This window comes from Peromyscus maniculatus, chromosome 4 (genome assembly GCF_049852395.1).
Source record: "Peromyscus maniculatus bairdii isolate BWxNUB_F1_BW_parent chromosome 4, HU_Pman_BW_mat_3.1, whole genome shotgun sequence".
Lineage (NCBI taxonomy): Eukaryota > Metazoa > Chordata > Mammalia > Rodentia > Cricetidae > Peromyscus > Peromyscus maniculatus.
Window position 1 is genome coordinate 78757629 of NC_134855.1, and position 27081 is coordinate 78784709.

The 27081-nt window shown below is 42.1% G+C and overlaps 1 protein-coding gene across 1 annotated transcript in view; it reads left to right on the forward strand.

The window, feature by feature from the left end:
- The window catches only part of Pamr1 (peptidase domain containing associated with muscle regeneration 1), a 90449-nt gene that overhangs the window by 20618 nt on the left and 42750 nt on the right, over positions 1-27081 (forward strand). Inside the window, exons 3-4 of the mRNA XM_042275807.2 lie at positions 11294-11470; positions 19106-19234. Of these exons, the coding sequence (XP_042131741.2) occupies positions 11294-11470; positions 19106-19234 (306 nt within the window). The remainder of the gene's footprint in view (positions 1-11293; positions 11471-19105; positions 19235-27081) is intronic.

Here is a 27081-nt window from a genome sequence, read left to right on the forward strand (position 1 = left end):
GTTGTTTCTGTCAGTCTTAGGTTCTGAAACTGGACCTCAGCACCATCTGAAACTCCTTGAATTTGTACAGCTGAAATCAAGTCATCAGTAACTCTTGCCACAACTATAATTCCAGCAAATGGAGAAAACTTCCAAGACACTGCTCTTGTCTGCTTATTACACCTCAAATCTCCTTATCTCATTAACTCAAGCCACCACAGGATATTTCATGTGTCTATTTTTTTATTATTTATTTTGTTTTCAAGTGTGTGCGTGCGTGTGTGCGTGCGTGCGTGCGTGCGTGCGTGCGTGCGTGCGTGTGTGTGTGTGTGTGTGTGTGTTTGTGTATGGGGACATGTACACCTATGTGTAGAAGCTGGGAGAAGCATTGTATGTCCTGGAGCTAGAGTTACAGGGGGTTGTGAGTCCCTCATTGTGGGGGCTAGGAACTATGCAAGAACAGCAGGTGATCTTAACTACTGGGCTATCTCTGCAGCCCCATCTGCTTATTTATTACATCTCTATTTCAGAGACCACGTTGCTGTATCTTTCAAGCTGAGAGAGTAAGAAGGGCCGTGAATTTAGACTGTGAAAAAAAGAGCTTCATATGAACCTTTGAAGCAATGACCTCTATTTGTCATGTCCCGTCTTCCTGGAAATGGTCTCATCTTTACAAATAGATCAGTTTCTTTCTATGATTTTATTTAAATGACCACAACCCATTTAATTTAAAGGTCCTTTCATGACTACTTATTTTCATAAGTTTATTCTATCACAGTTTGTGATCCCGTGGGGTCATCTGACCCACATTTATTCCTCTACCAAACTGTGATCTCCTTGAGGTCAGGAATGGTATGTATTGCCTCCTTCCTAGGACATATCTAATACTCAATAATTGCTTGTGGAATGAAAGAGTTAATCCATCAGTTCACCCATGCTCTTGGTACTCAGCCTCACAGGGAAATGAGGCACAGGATGATCATGTGACATGGGTTAGCCTGTCTCTGCGTGGACCCAGTGTGTTAATCCCTTATTAATTTTCCAGTCTGTTATTAGAAACTTAATGACTCAAATGGTCCACATTGATCACCTTTGACTTTTGGAAGTCAGCTAAATCTGAAATGAATCTTACAGGCAAAACCAGGATGCTAGACCCACTGCTTTCTCCTTTCTAGAAATCCTCTCACTCACCACCTGACCCCCTCCTCTATTTTCAAAGACCCTCGCTTCTCCAAACTCTACTGCTGTCTGCACGCCTCCTTTGCTGACTCTCACTCTCCTACTTCCTTCTTACACCTCCTTGTGGTTACACTGATCACACCTGGACAGTCCAGCACCCTTCTCCCAGCCCAGGATTTCTTAATAAGTTTCATCTGCAAAATCCCTTCTGCCGGATTCCCCTGAGGTCATTATGTGGGACCGAGAAGGCTCTATTAATAGAACCGTCTAGCAGGGCAGAGCTGGGCTTGCTCACTGAAGTAGAGACATGCTAGAGAAATTACTTCAGGGAATTAATTCTCGGGTAAAATGGAGGCACCCAGGCTGGAAGTGAACCAATCTGCTGCTTGGCAAACAAGATGTGGCAGCTACCGAAGTAGAACAAACCTCATTTGGCCTTCCATGCCGAAATACACAGTCTTAGAAATGATTTTTAAAATTTGCAAATGAGTTTCATCCGTGTGGTGACCTACCTTAAGGGGTTACTAGGATCTAGAAATTTTTTAGGAAACCAGGGAGGGGATGATGGTCTAGGGTGGAGAGATGGAGAGTGTTAAGACATGAGCACACACCTTGCTATTGAGAAAGTGCACATTTGCTGTTCGGAAAGGGCAGAAAACACACAGTCTCACAAGGCAGGGGCTGTATTGGAGAAAGTCAAGTCCATAGTGGAGGCAACCTGGACCAACTGCTCTAGGTACTCCCTCAAGGGGAAGGACACATCCCTCCCAACTTTGATACATCAATGGGGGCAAAGCCAACTCTCCTAGCTCAGAGGTCCAAGAAGGATCCTGGGAATTTGGCTGGTAAGGGGAAGCTAGCTCTAGAGTTTGATAAGCTTCGATCAACGATCAACGCTTTCTTCCTCTGCACTTCTTGGCACAGCCTTCCTGGCAGCTGGGACTGAGTTAGCTGCAGTTGGGTCATGTAAAGGAGAGAGGAGATAAGCAAGGACAGTCACCCCACCATGGTATCCAAGGAGATTGGCTCAAGCACCCTCATGGTTATGCAAAGTCCCTCATATAAAATCCGTCTTTGTGCAGCACCTCACACATTCTCCTGTGTGCTTTAAAGCATTTCTGCTTATCAGACGTACACAACACTATATAATAGTTGACATATTTAGATAATGATTTTACCTTTTTATGAGATTTTTTCCTCTTTGTTTTTAATAGGAAAATTACTTGAAAAGACAAAAGCCTAATCCTGCCAGGCAGCCTGACTGCCACTGGCTGCAGCAAACCCTAACGTTTCAGATCTTCTAAGTTACAGAATTCAAGTTCATTTATCAAAAAGGAATGAAAAAAAATTAAAACGGCACCCTCAATGGAACACAACAAAACCTATTTTTAAAAAGTCTATGCATGTTGAACATAGGGAAATTTGTTTTACAAAATTTGACTAGAAGCTGTTTGAATCTGGATGTGCCAAGGCCGTGGATAAGGAGGGCTGGCTGTAATAAAAACAGCTCTGTGTGCTGAAAGACAACCAGTAGGATGCAGTGTGTGGTAGAGACACCTTGGTGGGATGTGTGTGGAATGTGCTTCTGATGAGAAGGCCAGAGAGCCCCTCCCTGACCAGGTGTGATACAGAGCTGGGACAGAGGTCATGGGAAAAGCATGGAGGAAAGTCCCGTGGTGGGCAAGAGCTTGGGGAGGAGGGTTCAGAGAAACTGAAAGAAAATGAGAAGCAGTGGCCAAGGACAGACAGCAGAGGAAAGGTCAGAGGGAGGGGGAAGGGGAGGGAGAAACAGGCTCTTCGCAGTTCTGTGGACCACAGCAGAGCTTTTTGTATGGCCGTCTTGACCATTATTTGTGTTTCTTTTCTTTTTTTTCCCTTTTATTGAAAAATGGATTCTTTTCTCATACAATATCCTGACTACAGTTTCCCCTCCCTCTACTCCTCCCAGTTTCTCGCACTTCCCCTCGCTTCTGGATCCACTCCCTTTCTGCCTCTCATTAGAAAAGAACAGGCTTCTAAAAGATAACAACCCAACATGACAAAATAAAAGATAATAAGATCAAACAAAAACCATCACATTGAAGTTGGAAAAGGAAACCCAACAGGAGGAAAAGGGTCCCAAGAGCAGGCAAGAGAGTCAGAGACCCACGTGTTCTCACACTCAGGATTCCCATAAAGATCCTAAGCTACACTATGTGTGAGAGGATCTGGTGCAGACCTGTGTGAGCACCGTCTTTGCTGCTTCAGTCTCTGTGAGTTCATGTGAGCCTTGCACAGTTAATACAGAGGGTCTTGTTCTCCTGGTGCCTTCTGTCCCCTCTGGCTCTTACACTCTTTCTGCTTCCTCTTTACCTGAGCTCTGAGAGAGTGATTTGATGGAGACATCCTATTTAGAGCTGTGTGTTCTAAGGACTCACTCTGTGTAATGTGTGGCTGTGGGTCTCTGCATCTGTTCCCATCTGCTGCAGGAAGAAGCTACTCTGACAATGGCTGAATAAGGCACTGATCTATGAGTATAGCAGAATATCATTAGGAGTCAATTTATTGATACTTTTTTTTTCTAAAGATAGCAGTAATATTTGATTTTACATTAGATTTCTGGGCTATCCTGTTTTTGGTTCCTAGTCACCCAAATAGTGTCAGGTACGGGTTCAGTCTGGTGGAGGGGGCCTCCAGTCTAATCAGACATTGGTTGGTTATTCCCACATGTTCTGTGCCACCATTGTCTTAGCATATCTTTCAGGCAGGAAGGATTGTAGGTTAAAAGCTTTGTGGCTGGGTTGATGCTTATGGTTCTCTTTTGGTAGCATGCAGAGTACCTTCCCACACCAAAGACATTAGAGTAGGAGGGAAGGTTCAGAGCATTATGTGAGTGCTGTCCTCAGCAATGGGGCCATGCTGTCAGTTTTTGAAGAGAAACCCACTGTTTTAGCAACAGCCTCACTTATTTGGGGATTTCCATGGGACCACCTTGGCTGACAACCTAACCAAATGCAACCCAATCATGGTACTAGAAGCCTCATTTGGTAACAAGAGATGGCCAGTTGGGACTCCATATGCCCCATTATTAGAAGATCTCATTGGGATCACTTTCATACATTTTGGGCAGTTTCCACTGCACTAGGTTTCCACATCATCCTTCAAATGACCCTCAATTCTGGCTGACTCTCCCTGAATTCCCTCCCTCAACCCTATCTCTCCTCTCCATCCCTACCTTATCTTCCTGTTCTCATCCCCACCTGCTCCCATTTCACCCTCAATATCTACTCTAGTTCCCCCTCCCAAGGAGATCCACAGGTCCCCCCAGTCTCTTTTTCTATACCTAACATCTCTGGATCTATGGATTGTAGGTTGGTTATAATTTATTTAATAGCTAATATCCACACATAAATGAATAATACCATATTTATCTTTCTGGGCCTGGGTTACCTTACTCAGGATGATTTTTTTCTAGTTCCATCCATGTGCCTGAAAATTTCATGATGTCATTTTTTTAAACAGCTGAGTGATACTGCATTTGTAAATGCACTATATGATTTTTTATCTATTCTTTTGCTGAGGAACATCTATTTTGTTTCCACCTTCTGCTATTGTGAATAGAGCAGCAATGAAAAGCAATGGTTGAGCAAGTGTCCTGGTCATAGGATGAAACATCTTTTGGGTATATACCCAAAAGCTGGGTCTTGAGGTAGATTGATTCCCAACTTTCTAAGGAACTGCCATATTGATTTCCATAGTGGCTGCACAAGTTTGTACTCCCACTGGCCATGGATGAATTATTTATCTTATTCCACATCCTTGCCATCATGAGCTGTCACTTGTGTTACTGATCTTAGCCATTCTGACAGATCTAAGATGAAATCTCAAAGCAGTTTTGATTTGCATTTCCATGATGGCTAAGGATGTTGAACATCTCTTTAAATGTTTCTCAGCTATTTGAGATTTTTCTACTGAGAATTCTCTGTTTACATATGTACCCCATTTTAATTGGATTATTTGATTTTTTGATTCTAGTTTCTTGAGTTCTTTATATATTTTGGATAGTAGTCTTCTATTGGATGTGGAGTTGGTAAAAATCTCTTCCCATTCTGTAGGCTGTTGCTTTGTCTGAATGATGGTGTCCTTTGCTTTACAGAAGCTCTTCAGTTTCATGAGGTCTCATTTGTTAGTTGTCGATCTTGGTGCCTGTGCTATACGTGTTCTGTTCAGGAAGTGATCTCCTGTGCCAATGTGCTCAAGGATATCCCCACTTTCTCTTCTATTAGGTTCAGTGAATCTGGTTTTATTTTGAGGTCTTTGATCTGCTTGCATTTGAGTTTTGTACAGGGTGATAAATATAGATCTATTTGTATTTTCCTACATTCAGATGTCTGGTTTGACCAGCACCATTTGTTGAAGATACTGTCTGTTTTCCAGTGTGTATTTCTGGCTTCTTTATACAAAATCACATGCCTATATGTGTTTGGATTTATGTCTGGGCCTTAAATTTGATTTCATTGATCAATATGTCTGTTTTTATGCCAATACCATGTGGTTTTTATTACTATAGCTTTGTAGTATAACTTGAAATCAGGGGTGGTGATACCTCCAGCACTTCGATTATTGTTTAGGATTGTTTCAGCTACCTTGGGTTTTTGTTTTTCCATATAAAGTTGAAAATTGTCCTTTCAAGCTTTGTAAAAAATGGTGTTGAGATTTTGATGGGGATTGCATTGAATCTGTAGATTGCTTTTGGTAAGATGGCCATTTTTTACTATGTTAATCCTATTGATCCATGAGCATGGGCCATCTTCCAATCTTCTGATATCTTCTTCAATTTCTTTCTTCAAAGACTTGAAGTTTTTATCATTCAAGTCTTTTGCTTGATTAGAGTTAACCCTCAATATTTTATATTATTTGAGGCTATTGTGAAAGGTGTTGTTTCCCTGATTTCTTTCTCAGTCCATTTGTCATTTATATAAAGTAAGGCTACTGTTTTTTTTAAAGTTAATCTTGTATCCAGCCACTTTGCTGAAAGCATTTATTAGCTGTAGGAGTTCCCTGGTGAAAATTTTAAGGTCACTTATGTATCCTATCATATGAAAATAAAGATACTTTGACTTCTTCCTTTCCAATTTGTATACCCTTGATCTCCTTCAGTTGTCTTATTGTTCTAGCTATAGAACTACTATATTGAATAGGTATGGAGGGAATGGATAACCTTGTCTTGTTCCTGATTTTAGTGGCATTGCTTTGAGTTTCTTTCCATTTAATTTGCTGTAAATTGCCTTTATTATGTTTAGGCATATCCTTTGTATCCCTAAACTCTCTAGGACTTTTATCATGAAGAGGTGTTAGATTTTGTCAAAGGCTTTTTCTGCATCTAATGAGATGATCATGTTGTTTTTTTCTTTCTGTTTGTTTATATGGTGGACTAACATTTACTGATTTTCATATACTGAACCATCCCTGCATCTCTGGGATGAAGCCTACTTGTCATGCTGGATGATCTTTTTGAAGTGTTTTTGGATTTAGTTTGCAGGTATTTTATTGAGTATTTTTGTATCTATGCTCATAAGAGAAATTGATCTGTAATTCTCTTTCTTTGTTGGGTCTTTATGTGGCTTGGATACCAAGTAACCGTGGCCTCATAAAATGAATTTGTCAATGTTCCTTCAGTTTAAATTTTGTGGAAAACTTTGAGAAGTACTGGTGTTAACTCTTTTTTGAAAGTCTAGTAGAATTCTGCACTAAAACCATCTAGTTCTGGGTTGTTTCTTGTTTTTTTTTTTTTTTTTTTTTTTCCTGGTTAGGAGATTTTTAATTATTGCTTCTATTTCACTAGGGCTATAGGTCTATTTAAATTGCTTATCTGATCTTGATTTAACTTTGATAAGTGGTATCCATCAAGAAACTTGTCCATTTCTTTTAGATTTTCCAATTTTGTAGAGTACAGGTTTTTTAAGTATGTCCTTATGATTCTCTGGATTTCCTCAGTGTCTGTTGTTATGTTCCCCATTTTGTTTCCAATTTTGTTAATTTGGATAGTCTATTTCTGTCTTTTAGTTAGTTTGGATAAGGGTTTGTTTATATTGTTGGTTTTTTTCAAAGAACCAATTCTTTGTTTCATTGATTCTATGTTTTGTTCTCTTTGTTCCTATTTTATTGGTTTCAGTCCTCGGTTTGATTGTTTTTTGCAGTCTACTCTTCTTGGATGTGCTTACTTCTTCTGTTTGTTCTAGAGATTTCTGGTGTGCTGGTAAGTTGCCAGGGAGATCTCCATCTCTCTGTCTCTGTCTCTCTGTCTTTCTCTCTCTCTCTTTCTTCTAATGTAGGTACTTAGTGCCATGAACTTTCTTATTAGCACCACTTTGAATGTATTTCAGTTGGAAAAATATTTTTACATCTAGGTAATTTTCATCTTTGTGCAATGATAAAAAGGTGGCCAGTTTTCAAGTTCCTAAGCAAAAGAGGCTAGGGCTCAGTGAGTCTAAGAGTGATGCTAATTCACTGAAACTTGCTGTGAGTGCATTTCTCTTTCTGTGGCTTAGAGTAAAATTTATGGTTTAACGTCTTTGTCATGAAGGAAGAACTATAAATGAGATGGAAATTCTCAAAAGTATGCATCTATTTCATGTGAGTAATGTCACAAAATCATGGGAATAATTCACATTGCTATTTCAATGCCATTTTTGTAAATTTAAAAATTTTTATGTCCTGAAAAGTTTTTTTCCTTAATGTTACTTGGGTTAGATTACTGTGACTGAGTAAATTATTATATATCCCTGTATAATATTTATTTTTTAGCCTCTGTCTCTTATTCTTCTGTAATAAACTCATTTTATGAGAGGTGTAATTTATTGTATAAAGAATATAAGGACATTCCTTGTAAACAGAATCAAATTAGTTGACAAATTATCCTACTATTACAGCTTCAAAACAGATATTGGAAAAAAAGAAACATAAATATTAGAAGGTGGAAAGATCTATGATATAAATACATTGCAAAGAATTTGTTTTCTAAATCTCAAGAAGATGTGATTGCAGGTCTTTCTTTTTTGAGTTTTTTCCCTCCTGATCACAGACATTGCAGCAGGTGGCCAATCATGGTTCAAAAGTCTAATTGTTGATAAACGATTAAAGCACGGACAAAAATATTAATATCCATTGTTTACCACCATATTATTCTAAATGCAAATTACGAACTTCTTGCTTGAAGAAGTTTTTGATAAAAGAATAGCAATAGCCATCATCTGTAGATTTTCTTGTTCTAAAGAAAGCAGTTATATTCTGTATATAAAAATTGTGTAAATAATAGTAATTTTATTAAAAAAAACCCTCCTAATGATATATTGCTATACCCATAGATGAGTGCACTCTTCATCTCCCATCAGAGAAGCTTTTCTTGCAGTAGATGGTTAACACAGAGACCAACAACTGGACAAGGTAGAGAGAATGAGAAACTTGGGAGTAATCAACCCTGTCTCTATCATGCCCCTCCACTCAGTCCTCAGGGATCACGTGCAAGAAGGGTCAGAAAGACTGTAAGAACCAGAGGGGGTAGATGATTTTAGGAAAATCACATTTCCCAGACACAACAGTGCAGCTGCACGGGAGTTTACAGAGAATGTGACATCACATATAAGACCTGAGCAGGTGTAAGCCAGACATAATCCCAGTAGGAAGAAGGGGACATAGGTACAAAGTCCTACCCCAGCCCAGAAGCTACTTGCAACTGATAACTGCTGGGAAAGTGAGAGTCAGTTTTCTCCCATGGTGCGACCCTGGGCATGTCAACCACACTCCAGGACAAACCCCGTGCTCAGGAGTAATTGGCCAACACAGATTGGACTCCATGGCTTTTAGTGGCTCTTTTCTTTTTTCTTTTTTAAAGAAGATAAAGAACATGAAGCTGGGTGGTAGAGAGGGGAGAATCTGGGAGTAGATGATGTAGAACATCATAAAAATATACAGTATGAAATTCTTAAAGAATAAAACCTAATAATAAAAATAAAAGTTCATTGATGAATCCGGAGTCATGGGCTTTGCCCTTGTACATCACCCTGTGTTCACTTTCTCTTTCCATCTAGATTTCAGAAGTTAGGCTAAGAGCATGGAGGCACAGCTGAGCAGAGCATAGAGCTCTCGAAACAAAGCCTCGTGTCAATCTAATGCCAAGGCCAGGGTCATTGCCGGTCCATTGATGTTAGTGCAAAAGTATGAAAGAAAGCCAGTCTTTCATAAAACTAGACTTACTCAATTTAATGAAGTGTCCCATAAATAAACAGGCAGTTCTTTTGCATGTATCTAGAATGTTCTTTTAATCTGAGCCTGAGAGTAGATGGTGATTTTTTTATGGTTCTATTTGGTAAGTTAATAGTGACCAATCTTGTGTTGGAATTTCCAAACCTGGGGGAGAAAATCAGAGAGCTAAACTATGAGATTCAAAGGTCTTGAAGTCACCACAGATGCTAGGCATGATGCATGCTAGGGATCCCTGCAGAGAGTTTCTAGGGAAGGTTTCATGGGATCTTTCCCAGACAGATACACTTTCTTCCTCAAATACCCGACCCACTTCTGCTTTTATCATCTTATGCAACACTTTTGGAAATGGAAAGTGGGGAAAAAGGAAAACAAGAAGACTAAATACAAGCTAGCAGGTCTGAGTTTTAGCCTGAGCTTCTCTGTGCAGCCGCCAGCTGATCCCTGTTATAGATTTTGCCAGATGGTTTTCTTTTTTCACTTAAGGTATATTTTTGCATATATAAAAAGGAATGAAGAAAATGAAAGGAAAAATATCCCACCCACAAACAAATACTTCTTCTCCCCTGAAAGAATGCATGGTTGTACTAAGTTGGGGTACTGACTTCACCCTTGACATTCTCCCAAACATTCTAATGAAGGTACTTGTCCTCTCTGTTGCTTTTATATTTGAAGATACTATGCCTATGGCATGCTGCAACACTGAAGAACCAAGTTTGGAAGCAACGACATAGTCTCCACTTGACCAGCATTGCATTTGAATGTCCCCATCTAGATAGTGGTCTCTGGGCTTTTCTGATGGGCCCCATTGCCAGACTCCCTTATATAGCCCTGCATTTGAATCGTCTATTTTGGTGGTGTGCAGTGAGCAACACGTGCAGCTATAAACAGTGGCTAGACATATCTCAAGAAAAATAGATATGAGACCAAGGAGGGGCTGTGGTTTGGTTGTGGGAGCCGGTTCTCAGGTTCCTCGTGGCTTTACCCAGCAGGTCCGAATAGAGGATGATCAGGACCACGGGCCTGAGTGCAGGTGTCTGAGATGGTCTGCACTTGGCTGTGCTGGGGGAGGAGGTCTTTTGTTCCACCCCTTGGCATCTCTATAAAAACCCTGGGCCAGAGACAGTCAGGGCCCGTTGGAATAGGTTCCAGGCCCTCTCGAGGCTATCCTTTATTTTCTATCTGTTTATCTCCGCTATAAATCCTTCTAATATTTCCTGCTGATCACACTCAAGAAAACTCTGGGAAGCTGTGGGGGTGGTGGGTAAACGCCCCACATTTGGTGATGAATGCTTTGGTTTCGATCTTCAACACAGCTGAAACAGCAAGTTCAGAACCTAAATTATAAAGACATTCTACTGCTTGTCAACTTGTATTTGCTGAAGCACGCTTTTACAATTTATTTGTTTATTTATTTGAGAAAAGGTCTCCTGTAGTTCAGGATGGCCTAGAACTCACTATGTAGACCAGGGATGGCCCAGAATTCATAACCCCCCTGATTCCACATCCTAAAAACTGGAGATTACAGGTGTGTACCACCACACCCATTTTTTTGTGGTGCAGGATCAAAACTATGGCTTCATGAATACTAGATAGGCAAGTACTCTACCAAGTGAGTTACATCAATAGCCCTTGAAGCATGATTCTTTAAAGACCAAAAATAAGGTGAAAAACAGAACAAATTTCATCTGTATACCAATGACTGGCTTTGAATACCCCTTGGGGTAGGTCACCTCACTTGGGAGATACTGGCTTGGGAAGAGGTTACACCAGTGCCTCTCATTCAGACAAGATGACACTCTGGTAGGGTCAGATTGCTTCCTCACGGTGCCATGTCTGTGGGTCTTCCAATGCCTGCTAGGCCCTGGCCTCACCTGCTTGTTTCCCATTGCAGAATACACCGTCATCAACGAAGCCTGCCCTGGAGCTGAGTGGAACATCATGTGTAGAGAGTGCTGTGAATACGATCAGATTGAGTGTGTCTGCCCAGGAAAGAAGGAAGTGGTGGGTTACACCATCCCGTGTTGCAGGAATGAGGACAATGAGTGTGACTCCTGCTTGATTCATCCAGGTGAGTGTGCAATGGGACACCCCCAGTTGTCTTCACATTATCAGAGTAGAATGTCTGGATTGCAGCAGGCAGCCATCCATCCAGGGCTGTGGTGCTGTGGGAGCCCACAGAGCTATGTAGTGAGACCTTACTCTGGGTCAGAGAGTCTGGGCTTGCTTTACCCAGCAGGGCTGCATAATGGGATGATTTTTGTCATGGGCATCATTACCAGATGTTCTGAAGGGTCTACCTGTGCCTGTATGGTGTGCTTTGATCTTACAAGGGGATGATGCTGTGGGATGTTCTGTATGTCCTGTGGGAGCCCGTTCTCGGGTTCCTTGTGGCTTTACCCAGCAGGTCCGCATAGAGGATGATTAGGATCACGGGCCTGAGTGCAGGTGTCTGAGATGGTCTGCACTTGGCTGTGCTGGGGGATGGTCTGTATGGTAAATGTGTTGTTCTGATTGGTCAATAAATAAAACCTGATTGACCCGTGGCTAGGCAGGAAGTATAGGCAGGACTAACAGAGAGGAGAAATAAAAGAACAGGAAGGTAGAAGGAGTCACTGCCAGCTGCCACCCTGACAGGCAGCATGAAAAGATGCCAGTAAGCCACAAGCCACGTGGCAGGGTATAGATTTGTAGAAATGAATTAATTTAAGATATAAGAACAGTTAGCAAGAAGCCTGCCATGGCCATATAGTTTGTAAGCAATATAAGTCTCTGTGTTTACTTGGTTGGGTCTGAGTGGCTGTGGGACTGGCTGGTGACAAAGATTTGTCCTGACTGTGGGCAAGGCAGGAAAATTCTAGCTACAGGATGATCTTTTGCCTATTATAAAAAGCCCTTTTGAATAAAGTTCTAGGCACAGCTGGGTATTGATCCAGAGCCCTCCTGAAGCTATGCTGTGTTTTTGTCTTTCTCCTTGTCTCCATCTGTATTTCTACCTAATATCCTCATTCCTCTCTTCTTCACCCAAGAACCCTTTGAAAGGTGGGAGCCGGTCAGAGCTGGACTCCCACATGGTGCCACAGTTATTAAGAGTAACACAATGCAGCTAAATCTGACCAACCGCAGGAAAAGGAATCAGAAGAATTAGTATTCTTTTCAGTGATCAAGTCGGAAATCTGAGAGTTTGTCCACTTATTTGTTCAATTAGCAAGCAGGATGAGAAGCTCTTAGGCAGGCATGGAGAGGACAATGTGACGGTTCTGTTGCTTTTTATTTAAAATTTTTATTTATTTATTTATTTGTGTGTGTGTGTGTGTGTGTGTTGGTGTGTGTACACATGCACATTTCTACAGAGGTCAGAAGAAGGTGTCATATGCACTGGAGCCAGAGTTTCAGGCAGTTTTGGCATGGGTGCCGGAACCAAACTCAGCAAGAGCAGTATACATTCTTAACCACTAAGCCATCTCTCCAGTCATTTTGTTTAAAGACACATGCCCAACATTGCCAGAGCTTACAGCCTGGTAGGAAAGGTGGGGAACAGAGAGCCACGATTGGTTCTATGTGAGTACTGTGGTAGAGATGCACAGGGTACCATGGTAACAGGGATGAGAATGGGGTGAGGCAGAGGCAAGATCAATGAAGACTTGTTTAGCAAGGTGATGTGATGTGTATTCTGAGGATGGAAGCAGCAGACTCAAGAGGATCTAGGGGACTAGAGGGGCTCAGCTGTTGATGGAACGTGCAAAGAACCTATGTCAAGAGGAAGCACGAGGCTTCGAGAATTCCAGAAATTTCCCTCTGGCAATAAACGCAAGTGTGTGCTGTGAGAAGTGAGCAACGGGAGACAGACAAGGAGATATTAAGGGAGAGCTATTTGAAAGAAGGAGCAGGAGCCAAATTAGGAAGGGTTGTTCCCAAAGCCCCGCTATGAGATTCAGGTTATTGGAGATCTTTACGGGAAAGGTTAAAAGCAATTTCTCTTTAGCTATAGATAGAGAAAGGACCTGGAGGAGGGCAGGATGAGGGGCAAGAGGGAACTAATGGGGGCTACAATGAAGGTCAGGGGCTGCTGGATAGAGTTAGGGAGAGGGCTGAGAATCATCAGTGAGTGGAATTGGCCATAGTTTGGAATTGGTCGGGAAGAGCAGAAATCAAGGATGATGGATGCTGAGCCTCTCACTGCATTTCCATCGTGACCGGCACTGAACGTTTTCCAGCATGAAAAACCAGAAACTATTGCTGCATTACACTATGACCCCCCCAACACCCCAGGAGGCTCATCTTGTCCCTCTGGGAAAGGTCAGATGGGAGGATGCAGAGACTGCCCAGTGGGCTTTCTGAAGGCTGAAGAATGAAATATCAAAACCGTGCTGGTGGAATTTCTTTCATTTTCGTCTTCTCCCTTCTTTAAGAACAGAGAGTAGCTTTGAAAATGAAACCAGGATTGGCTTCAGTAGACCTGCACCACTGAGTTCAGAAAGGAAACTCACCACCCCAACTCCCTGACAGGCGAGACGGGCCTGTGGAGAAATGGCTGAACACTGCCTCAAGATTCCTCTATTATGGGACACTAGTCGTGGTCTGCATGGCTTTGAATGGTTTGGGAGAGACCTGTGTTTGCTGTTGGGTAACCACAGGGTAGCCTCAGCTATTATAAAGTGATGTGAGGGTCAGTCAGTCACATGATAGGCAAGAAACGTATAGCCAACAGGCAGCACCCAGGGTCTGCAGTGTCTCCTTCAGAGGTTCTAGGAGTGATCACTGGCTCTGAAGAGTGAAGGACTGTCCCATAAGAATCACTCTGCAGCCCTGAAAGGCAAGCAAGGCAAAGGGAAGAAGGCTGCTTTGGAACTCCTTTTCCGAGCAGTGAGCTGATTCACTAGCAGCCACCATTGGGGATCCAAGAAGTCTCAGTGTGTGTCCTTGGGAACTGCAGTTTGTTTATATTTGTAGTTTATCAACTTCAGGCATTACCTTCTTTAGCATGTACATGATCCCATTTTAGGTCTCTGAGAGCCTATTTAGTCCTTTAGTCCTTGTCCTTCAGACATGTCCACTGGTGTGATCACACTAGTTTTAGAAGGCTTCTTGGGTTCCTATCATGAACAAGTCTTTCAGATTTCATATATATTTCGAGCCCAGATCTTTCATCAGCTATTTCTCCAAGAAACTCTTATTCTAAGAGTGCAGTCTGGGTATTGGAGGTATTCCTGGATTTTGGATTGTCATTGTTGGTAGGTGTGGTAGTTTTAATGTAATTGGCCCCCATAAGCTAATAGGGAGCGGCACTATTAGGAGGTGTGGCTTTATTGGAGTAGGTATGGCCTTGTTGGAGGAAGTGCGTCCCTATAGAGGCAGGCTTTGAGATCTCATATAAGCTCGAGCCATGGCCAGTATCTCAGTCCTCTTCCTGTTGGCTTGGATCAAGATGTAGCAGGTCCTTTTCCAGCACCAAGTCTCCCTGAATGCCACCATACCATGATGATAATGGACTAAACCTGTGAAACTGTAAGCCTCCACCTTAATTAAATGTTTTCCTTTATAAGAGTTGCTGTGGTCATGATGTCTCTTCACAGCAATAGAAACCCTAAGACAATAAATAATCATTTTTTAGTTTCTTTCTTTGTGAGATATTTGTTAGAGCGCGCGCGCGCGCGCGCACACACACACACACACACACACACACACACACACACACACACACACACACCTGCACTGATAGGAATCAAGCCCAGGATGCCTGGTATGTTACCACTGTGCTACATGCCCAGACCTTGATGCTTTTAAGATAGGATCTCTCCATCAGCTCAGACTATTCTTGAGCAAAATCCACCTCTTGAGTGCTGGATTTAAAGACGTGGTCAGAGTGTAGATCTATCATCTATCTATAAATCAATCAGTCTATCCATCTGTCTATCTACTTACCTATCTATCTGTCATCCCTTTAGTATCTATCCTCCACCTACCCTTTTTAAAGAAAAATAGAATGCATGCAAATACTCAAGTCTATACATAACAGTACAAGGCTGTTTACTACTTTGATTTTCTCTCAAGGTGAAAAACCATTTCCTACTACTATTAATGTAATTCCTTATTTGCCTCATCTTATAGCATACTATAAATGTGCAAGATAAGAATAGCATTGTCTGTACCACCAATAATCCCACTGCATACAGTTATGATTCTTTATGGTTACCCTTGACTTGGGAATGCATGCCAGTAGATGTGTACAATCAAAATGCTATATTGTAAAATCAATGGATGTGGCTTCCTCTTTGGTGTTATGCTGCCTATCTAATATCTAGATAGGTTAATTGTTTTCTATATCTGAAAATGCAAGGGAATAGACACATGCATTTATTTCTCTTTCCCTATTTCACACAAAAGACAACATACCATAAACATTGCTAATTATCTGGTAGTATTTTTTTCATAACAATATGTGCTGGAGATATTTTACATCAGACAGATCCATCCTCTTCATTTCTTTTCACAGTTGCATAGGACTGCAGTGTGTGAATTACTGCATCTTGTCGGCACTGGGCTGTTTCTAGCCCTTAGCCATTGTCAGTTGAATATTTACTACCTGCCGTGCTTGGGACCCAACATATTTGGGATTTTAGACTCTAGAGAATTTTGCATATATAAGTAATGAGGTGTTTTAGAGGTGGCACCCAAGGCTAAATGTGAAATTCCCTTATCTCTTATGCAACTTATACCCATAGTCTGAGAATTTTTAAACAGTATTTTTAAATATATCCTTTGTTTTGGATATTATCTGCCTACAGAATTTTTTACTTGAAGTGACATGTTTGCACACACACACACACACACACACACACACACACACACAAACACACACATCCTATTTGAATTAAAAAAAAATCTCAGATTAGGCAAGTCCAACCTGTCCCAACAACACTACAGTGAATACTCTTAAGCACACATTAATTAGTATTTTTTCAGTTTATCTTAGAGGTAGATTCCTAGAAGTGAGGTCATGGGTAAAAGGAAAGCAATATGCTGTTTTCTAGCTTTTGCCTAATTCTTTGCTATGAATTTAGCACTCATGCTGAGGGTATGTGAGGGTATTGTTTTAGCAACCTCTGTAACAAAGTATGTCATCTGGATTTTTATCAACCTCATATGTGGAAAATGGAATGCCATTATAGCTTCAGATTACATTTCTGTCGTAAAAGAAAGCGATGGTCTTAGTTTTGGGGGGCTGTGGATATAACTCAATTGGTTGATTTGACCCCAAGTACTGCATAAGCTTGGTGCTGTGACCTATGATCAATCCCTGACCTCTGAAGATCAAGGCAAATAGGATCAGAACATCTTCAGCTACATAGGAAGTTTGAGGGCAGCTGGGCTTTTTTTTTTTTTTTTTTTTTTTAATGATCATCTCTTCGCTGTTGTAAGTGATATAGGGGCAATTGAGATCTGGGGACATCAGTGTCAAAGGTGTCAATGATAACCTCCAGTGACATCCAGCTGAACCTATGCCCTGGATGCACCAGTGTGAATTCCTTTGATCCCAGGCTGTGCAGCTCTGTGATAGCCCCTTTGGCAACCTGTGAGCTTCCTAGTGTATCTCCTGCAGAGCCTGGCTCACCTCCATCTCTAAGATGGGTTTTGCGGCCGGAACCTAAGGACCCCAATGTGTGGCTGTGCCAAGGAACAGAGTTAGCAGGGTTGTTGAGGACAGGTTCTGAGTCCATTCACCTCTTCAGTGACAAGTGAGTGGAAGGCTCAGGGAGCCCAGTTGTGGGGCACAGGATGGGCCAACCACATTAATCATACCAGCAGCTCAGCTTCTCGGGTAGGAGGACAAGCAAAGTCAGGAGGAAATGGAAAGAGGACTGAGTCCAACTGCTATAGAACAACATACACACACACATACACACAGAGAGACACACCACACCCCCCCACACATACACACACGTACAACACACACACACACACACACACATACACACACACACATACACCGTACACATACACACACACAGACACACCACACAGACACCCCACACACACACATACACACACGTACAACACACACACACACACACACACACACACACACACACGAAGAGAAGAAGCATGTTGTCAGCTCGAGCAAACAGTGGCCATCTCTAGCAGTTCATTAGTCATTCACTCTTTGGGATAATTTTTATTCAGCACTAAACTGAGTTCTGGGTGTTTAATGCAGAAGAAGATATATCTCCTTGATTGAGTCTGTTGTAGGAGAGTACAATAAGCAGTAACATTAGGCATGGAGTGTACAATGATAAGGATAAGCCAGGTGGAATTATGGGAAAGCACAATAGTAATAGTTCATAATCTGAGAGCACTTACTACTATGCGCCAAACACTTTACACATGTTAATGCATTTTTAAACAATTCCGAAAGGTAGATACAATTTAATCACATCTTGCCATTAGGGCATTAGGGCAGGGCTGAGGTTCTGATAAATGAGAAGGAGTTATTTCTACGTTTTCTCACCCTCCCTCAATCCTTCAAGAGACCTTGCTTTTGAGGAGAACCACACAAGATCCACACTCAGGTCTCTCTAGGGTGCTTTTCCTCTGGGGACTCCCTGCCTAACCTTTCCAGGGCAAGACTCTAGCTGGCCATAGGGGCTGATTTTATGATGTATTTTTGTGATAAAAGTGCATGATGTAGGGCTGGAGAGATGGCTCAGAGGTTAAGAGCACCGACTGCTCTTCCAGAGGTCCTGAGTTCAATTCCCAGCAACCACATGGTGGCTCACAACCATCTGTAATGAGATCTGGCGCCCTCCTCTGTATACATAATAAATAAATAAATCTTTAAAAAAAAAGTGCATGATGTAGATGAATATTTAATAGAAAGGTATTTACCATTTATAAATAAAAAGGAATGATGAAAACAAAATGCATAGTACACTGAAGAAACTTAATTTGTGTGTGTGGATATGTATTCAGCTGTATGTGTATGCACACATACATGTATGCTTATGTGTGAGGAGGTCAGAGGACAACATTGACTGCCATTCCTCAGGCATGGTCCAACCTTGTTTTTGAGACATGGTCTTTCACTGGCTTGGAACTTGCCAAATAGTTTAGGCAGACTGACCAGTGAGCTCCAGAGATCTACTTGTCTATGCTTCCACAGAACTGGGATTACAAATTCACACCATTATGCATCATACCCAGCTTATTTATTTATTTAATAAACCTGGTTCTAGGATTGAACTTGGGTCTGTATTATCTTCCCAGCCACAAGGTATAAGAAAGAGTGTTAACAGAATTCTCCAGATGATGCCATTTTGGGTATTTTTTTCTTTTTTCTTTTTATTAAATAAATTATTTTGTTTGTCTGAATTTTCTATTATACAGTAAACATAAAATAAATTTGCAAAGAGCAAAAACTAATACCACACTAGCTGATTTCACCCTGCACTACAAGCTGTTTTGTATGACTTTCTTTAAAACGACAGCCACTAATCAGGAAGATGCTCAAATCCCCACACTCCTTGCTGAATCCCAGTGACTTTCCTGTTCCTTGGGATGAGCAGATTCACCTGAGATCTTTGGAGTTTTTCCAGGGCCAGGTGCCCCAGGCAGAGATGGGGCTGTGCAGAAAGAGAGACATGCAGTTTGTCTCCCGAGAAGACTCAGAATCTGCAAACGTGTAGACTAATATTTTGTGATGTTTCAGGTTGTACCATCTTTGAAAACTGCAAGAGTTGCCGGAATGGCTCGTGGGGCGGAACTCTGGATGATTTCTACGTGAAGGGATTCTACTGTGCAGAGTGCAGAGCAGGCTGGTACGGAGGAGACTGTATGCGTAAGTAGATGCCCTGCACACATGCTGAAGCTCCATCTAGACTTGGTTCAGCTTTCATGTCCCAGCGTACAACACAACTCAAGTTTATCTCGTTAGAATCTGAGTTTTGGAAAGTTTGTGGCCAGAAGGCTCTATAGATAGGTAGGACTATGAAAACAAAGATGTGTTTTCATCTCTTGAGGGTGGATAACAGACATACGTTTGGGATTGTTGCTTCCAGAAGCTTCCATATCTGGTCTTCAAGTTTGCCTTTTGCTCAAGTGAAGCAGAAATGTTGCACACACAACATGCCTGGTGTCTGTGCCAGGAGAACATGAGAGGTGGCTTTGGTCAGCAGACAGTGAAATAGCATCCACTGTTGCCATCTGTAGTACATTTAAAATAGGAATTTCTTTGATAAATTTCTTAACTCCTGAATTAAATCCTTGAAACCACAGCAAACTGCCAGCACACCACTTTACCTGGAAGGGAATTCTTCTGCAAAGTACTTGATCTTGGAGGATTAGTCTTTGTTATTCTTCTCGAAGCTTAAAAGTTCTTTGAAATGTAGAATAGAAATCTAGCACTTCTCTTAGGCCAAGACACACCTCATGGCTGGCCTTGGATGTCCTCTGAGAGCCTGCATCCACAGCAATACCCGTGCTGTGCGATTTCAGCAGCTCTGCTTTCTTTATTTGCTTTTTAGTGGAATCAGAGGCAGTTAGGATGGACGGTCAGCTTCACTTCTATGAACAACATTCCTGTTTACAAAGATGGTTTGGAGTGATGCTGACCCGACCACTGGACCCGATTTGTAGCCAAACACTTGTAGTTTTGAGATGCCACCATAGCCAGGGGAGGAGAGGGTTTGTCTATATTCCGGGGTGAACCTAACAGTTCTAGAATGTGGGTAAATTTTGAAGTGCCAGTCTCTGCTGCAGATTTAAAACTTCCACGCCATTTTAATTGGGTTCTAGGAAATTAAATTTGGGGGTTTGTTCATTTTTTTCCTCAGGTAGCTCAGCTGCAGATATAACCCATTCTGCACCCTGGCAGCTATTCTGTGAGATAGTGTGGGAGGACAATGATCAGGATACAAGCTCTGCAATGACACAGACCTGGGTTGAAGTAAAAATTACCTATAACTTCCTATGACTTTGGGCAAGTCATTTAGTCTTGATGATAGTTGCTGTCTCCTCTTAAAAATATGGAAGAATGCTGTCTGCCTTACAGAGCTGATTAAATGAGATTAAACACATATGAAGCATTTATTGCTTTGCTTAGAGATAGTGAAAGCCCAATGCCATGTACATATATGACATATTGAATGTTTTCCATATGCCTCTAATTGATACGATGGTAAGAAGTCAAAATATAAAACTACTTTCAGTAGTAGATTAGGAAAGTCACAGGGTCCTGTAAAGATAATTCAGTCAGTGAAATGCCTTGCCTTGTAAGCATGAGGACCCAAGTTTGATCTCTAGCACCTATATAAAATGCTAGGCATGGTGGTATAGGGGAGGTGGAGACAGGTGGATCACTGGAGATTGCAGACCACCAAGCTTAATCTACTTGGTGAGTGTCAGGCCAGCCAGAGATAAAAGAGATGGAAAGTATCTGAGAAATGACACCAAAGATCCCCTGATTTCCACATGTGCAAATACACGAGCACACACACACACACACACACACACACACACACACACACACACACACACACACACTCTTCCTGTTCAGTCTGTATAATGTTACTTGTATATATGTTTCCAGGGCTGACCATTTGGCATTAGACACTCAGTTGTCTGTAGTTCTTTATGTAGGGTTGAGGCTTCATGGGTTTTTCTCTATCGTTTGGTGTGTTCATGTGTGTCATCCTTATTTAGTTCATGTTTGTGCAGCCATGTTAGTGAGGGACCTCGAGTTTGTCTGATTCCCACTCTGAGCAGCTGCCCAAGTGGGTGTTGGTAAGTGAGATGGCGCTCCACTTGAGATCAGTGGACATCCGTGCATCAGTAAGAGACTGTATACCTACTAGTTTCCTGGAACTCAAAGAACTCCAGATACGGAAGCCATTCCATACAGGTATGAGTGTTTACCTGAGGTCATGCACTGAAGAGTAAGGCCCTGAGAAACCGAGGTCTACAGTTCATCTCTGCCGTTCAATAGGGACCCACTATGTTATATTGCCCAAGCTGGGCTCTAACTGCTGGTTCTTTTGCTTCATCCCCCGTTTCTCTCATCACACTATTATCTTACCTTCTACCAGAGAATTCCTATCTAATAGGTCTGTTGTTTCAGGAAAAGTAGGGACTGGGCACTCTGCTGAGATTAGAGTGGAGTCAGGCTGGGACCTTCAAGAGTCCCAAAGGTTTAACATTGTCTTGTAGGAAGCGGGAAAGGGACCACAAGTGTGGTAAGGCATGCACAAATATCCAGAGATGCAGCAGCAGATGGAGCTGCTATGAGCTGCTATGAAGGTGACGTGGTCAGTTAGGGTAGTTGAGAGCTCCTATTCAGCTGCACGGGAGCAGAAATGATGTCTGCTGTTTGGCTGACCCAGAGCTGGCTAAGACATGACTATGGCCTCAAGTTGGAAGGGGCATGAAAGTAGAAAGAGCCTAGTGGAGGCAGAATGGGGACTGGGGACAGTCATGAGCTAGAACAGTGGTTCTCAGCCTTCCTAATGCTGTGGCCATTTAATACAGTTCCTCATGTTGTAGTGACCCCCAAAGAGAAAATTATTTTTGTTGCTACTTCATAACTGTAATCTTGCTACTTTTATGAATCCTAATGTGCTTCCTGATGGTGCTTTTATGAATCCTATCAGTGCTTCCTGATGGTGACCTCTGTGAAGAAGTCGTTAGACCCCCCAAAGGGGTTGCACCCCACAGGTTGAGAACTGCTGGGCTAGACAATCTGATCTGGCGACAGTCAAGCAGTGGCGCCTCATAGACAGCAGAGGTGTTATAGTCAAAGAACGGGATTTCTAAGCTGACATTCCCAAGGTTGTGGTAATGGAGTGTTCAGTGCTGGCCTGGGTAGAGCTCTGGGCTGCAGCCTCAGGCAGGAGGCAGAAGCCATTCAGAACTCCCTTCATCCAGGCACAGAGACACATTTAAGGTTTCTGCTCACATCAGTTCACTAACATCTCACCAGCCAAAAATAAGTCACTAAGTTACAAATCAGCCAGTAGGCACATGTACTTTATGCCAAGGGGAAATGCACTCCACTTACCTCATGTGAGTGTGTTTGGGGTCGAGGGGAGGGAAAGAATATTTGCATCCAGGAGATCAATAAGGCATAGTTACAGAACAGTAGGTACCCGGAGATATCCCATAGATGGCCTTTCCTAAAGACTCTGTTGGTTGGGTCTTGGGTTGAGCCACAGTATGAGAGCTGGCTGCAAAGTCTAATGGTAACACTCTAGGAGCCAGGCTCTCTGAAGGACAGCAGCTGCCTCGGAGCTGACAGTGATCCCACTAGACAGGTCAAGGAGATGCCTGCGATGATATCCATCAGCTTGCAGATTCATTCAAAAGAATGCATCCGGGGTGCCGGACACAGGACGACAAGCAAACAGACATGGTTTCTGCTGTTGTAGAGCCGTGAATCAGCAAAGGAAGGCAAAACAATAACAAAGAGTGAAAACAAACACGGAAAGCAGTTGATTCTGTGAAGTAAACACACAGAATAAGGGCCAGATTCCTCTCTGCCTCTGATTCTGTCTTGGACACATGGGGCGGTGTGATTGCATTCTGCCTGTTTTGAAAATCTCTTTCTGCACAAACTGTATGTCATCACAGCTGCCAGCACAAGTGGAGCATTTATTATGGAAGCCTGGGCTGGTCATCACAGAATACAGTGAGTCCTCAGAAGGGTAAATTCCATCTGTGGAAAAAGGTCAACCTCAAGAAGATACCAATTTTATGCTATTAGATTCTTACCACCTACACTTCATTCTGTCACTACATAAAATCGAAGTGATTCATGTTTCTGTCTGTTGAATACCTATGTGGAGCTGGGCATTAAGCTGCCTTCTGTGATGAGGGGACTGGGTAGTTGGGTGGCCCTGTCCTTGGCCTGGGCACAATGCAGGAGCTACAAGGCAGTACCAGAATTTCCCCAGTAGATGGCGCCCAAACAATCCTTTCTGTCTTGATCTTGAAGGAGGGTTTTTTTTTTTTTTTTTTTTTTTTTTTTTTTTTTTTTCCTGTAGGGCACCTCTTGGAGGGCTCCTGCAGTTTCCCTCCCTGAGTACCGCGTACAGCCTTAGCAGGAAAGAGGAAAGGCCGGTCAACATTGAAAGACATCAGGTGATATTAAAGCATTAGAACATTCAGCACTGGAGAGACAGAATAGCACCTTAATTTGTTAACTGTTCATATTGATGATAATATTAGCCCACCTCCTAATGGTCTTAAAACTTAGTATGTGATTGTTTCATCCATTGCTATGGTCAGATTATAGGCTCCAGGAGAATGCTTGAGTCCAGGGCCTAGAGAGCTTACTCATTTTCACCTTCCTGTGCAAGAAAGACAGTTTGGTGGTCTCAAACTATCCATGCTAAGAGCCAGGGGGCTTTATTATTAAAGGAAAGATCTGTTTCTTTGTTCTTTCTCTCAACTTTTAAATTAGAATAATTTCAAGTCTACAGAGTTGAAAGAACTCTTTGCATCCATGTTGTCTGTCTGGACTCACCAATCATAGTTTTCCAATATGTGACATTATTTCTCTTTTTCAGTACTATAATCTTTAACATTTTGTGTCTTATAATGTTAGCATAATCTTTCCTTCCTGTTTTCTTCTGAGACAGGGTCTCAGGATGTAGCACAGGATGGCCTGGAAGCCTCTGTTCTCCTGCTGCATGCTTCCAAGCGCTGGAGTGACAGCCGTATTTCATGATGTCTAACTAATTCTCCTTTCCAAGCCTCAAATTGGCCCAGTGAAGAGCCTTTAAACCGTCTCCACATGTTGGTTTTTGAGTAACCCTTCCCCTTTCAGTCCTCATAAGTATTTTAAGTTCATGTGTATTTCTCTTCCCAGGGCCCGAAACTGGTCATTTTCTGTGACTCTGGATTCCTTTCAGTGGGGAGTGGTACTCAGGGTTGTCACTAAGTGCTGCCAGTTGAGGTGGTACTCACTCAGGATGTCACCAAGTGCTGCCAGTTGAGGTGCCAGTATCTGAAGTTAAGACCAAGGCTGTCTTCAGAGCTCCTTAGACGGGAAAGTTGGCTTCTCACGTGGAACCACCTGCTGCCCTCCAGGGATGGCTTCTGGAATAGGATTTGTGTGTGTGTGTGTGTGTGTGTGTGTGTGTGTGTGTGTGTGTGTGTGTAAATGGATGTTTTGTTCTTTTAGCACTAATCTTAAAAAGTCTTATTAATAAAAACAAACCTGAAGCCAGGTATTGGGGGGAATGCTGGAAGATCAGAGAAGCAGAACAAGCCACAGCTACCTCACCTCACCAGTTCCTCAGTTGATCCTGTTTCCTCAGACTGGAAGCCTCTGAGTTCTCATCCGAATGGGTCTTAGCCGAACTGCTTTTTGAAAGCCTGAAAGCTTAACCAACCTAGTTCCTGTTTTTCACGCCTTATATACCTTTCTGCTTTCTGCCATTAAATCCTGGGATTAAAGGCCGGAGTCACCATGCCTGGCTATTTCCAGTGTGGCCTTTAACTCACAGAGATCCAGGTGGATCTCTGCCCCTGGAATGCTAGGATTAAAGGTGTGAGTGCCACCATTTTCTGGCTTCTATGTCTGTCTAGTGGCTGGTCTATTCTCTGACCCCAGATAAATTTATTTGGGTGCACAATATTTTGGGGAACACAATATCACCATAGTTCCTTTTTTAAAAATTTAATTTTCATTGCATATATTCATTATACATGGTACTATGTTGCCTAAGGACAATTTTACACAATACGTATTGGACATTGAACATATTCTCTCCATCTCATCCCTCATTCTTTTTTTTTTTTTCCGAGACAGGGTTTCTTTGTGCAGCTTTGCACCTTTCCTGGAACTCACTCTGTAGCCCAGGTTAGCCTCGAACTCACGGAGATCCTCCTGCCTCTGTCTCCCGAGTGCTGAGATTAAAGGCGTGCGCCGCCACTGCCCGCCTTCCCACCCCTCATTCTTAGCCCCCACCTCCTATTAGTCCCCTTTCGCTTCTGCTTCCATGTCATGTATACACACATAATTTTTACATATTTATATAAAATGTAGGGACACCATTTTAGAGAAAGCATATGATATTTGTCTTTCCAAGGCTGGCTTAATTTGCTTAATATGATCATCTCCAGTTGTATCCATTTTCTTACAAATGACAACTTTGTTCTTCTTTACGGCTGAGAAATTCTATGTGTACACAGGACATGTTTCTTTATCCATTGCCACATTGTTGAACACTTATGTTGGTTCCATAATTTAGATACTGTGAATGATGCTGCAATAAATATCAGTGTACATGTGTCTCTGTTATGTTGTGTTGGCTTGGAGTCCTTCAGGTGAGTACCCAGGAGTGATAGAGCGGGGTCATGCCTTTCTAGCTTTAGTTTTTTTGAGAAAAACTCATAGTAACTGGACTTATTTCTGTTCTAGCAATCTATAAGGGTTCCCTTTTATCCACATCCTTGCCAATATTTGTTGTGATTCATTTCTTAGTGACTGCCTTTTTTTTTTTTTTTGGTTTTTCGAGACAGGGTTTCTCTGCGTAGCTTTGCGCCTTTCCTGGAACTCACTTGGTAGCCCAGGCTGGCCTCGAACTCACAGAGATCCGCCTGCCTCTGCCTCCCGAGTGCTGGGATTAAAGGCGTGCGCCACCACTGCCCGGCTGTGACTGCCTTTCTAACTGGGGTGTGATGGAATACTAATATAGTTTTAATTTCTATTTCTCTGATGGCCATTAAGCTTGAACATTTTTTTCATGTGTTTATTGGCCATTTGTGATTTATCTTCTCCAAACTGTCTGTCCATTAGCCCATTTATTTATTGGGTGGTTTGATTTCTTACTGTTTAGTTTTTGAGTTCTTTGCATGTTCTAGATATTAATCCTATATCAGACATATAGCTATGAAGATTTTCCTACCATTTTTGTAGACTTTCCCCTCACTTGATTAACTATTTTCTCTGCTGTGTAGAAACTCTAATTTCACAAGGTCCTGTTTGTCAATTGCTGTCATTATTTCCGGAGTGACTTAGCTTTATTCAGAAAGTCTTTTGCTTATTCCTTATCTTGAGTCATTTCCCTACTTCCCTTAACAGATTCTGAGTTTCAGGTCTTATATTAAGACCTTAGATCCATTTGGAGTTGCTTTTATACAGGATGAAAGCTGGGTATCCAGGTTCATCTTAGAACAGTATTTATTTAACTTGACCCTCAGGATGGTCTTTGCTCACCCACACATCTGAGCAGCAAGAGGACCTGGGGCCTTGTGGATGTTACCCTGGTGGCTAATGTCACAGCGATCCCAACAATGCAACTGCTGAAGGATATTGGGGATCTAAGAAGGTTAGGAAAGCAACCCAGATGAGAGGATTTATGGGGAGAGATTATGGCCCCCTAATACGTTTATCTTCTTACTTATGTTTTGGGCAGAGGCAGAGGAGAAGAGGAACTGGCTGTGAGCCATGCCCCCCAAATGTTTGAGGGCTAGGAAATATGAGATGATTTGAGAAGGATATATTCAGAAGTGATTAAAAGAAAATTTGAGAGGGGAAAGATTAGAGGAAGAAGGAAGGGTGGGTTAGGGATTGGGGACAGAGATGAGGAGCAGAGATCACTCATTGAACCTGCATCATCTTGCCACAGCTTTCTGGGTCCTGACTTTTTTTTTTTTTTTTTTTTTTTTTTTTTTTTTTTTTTTTTG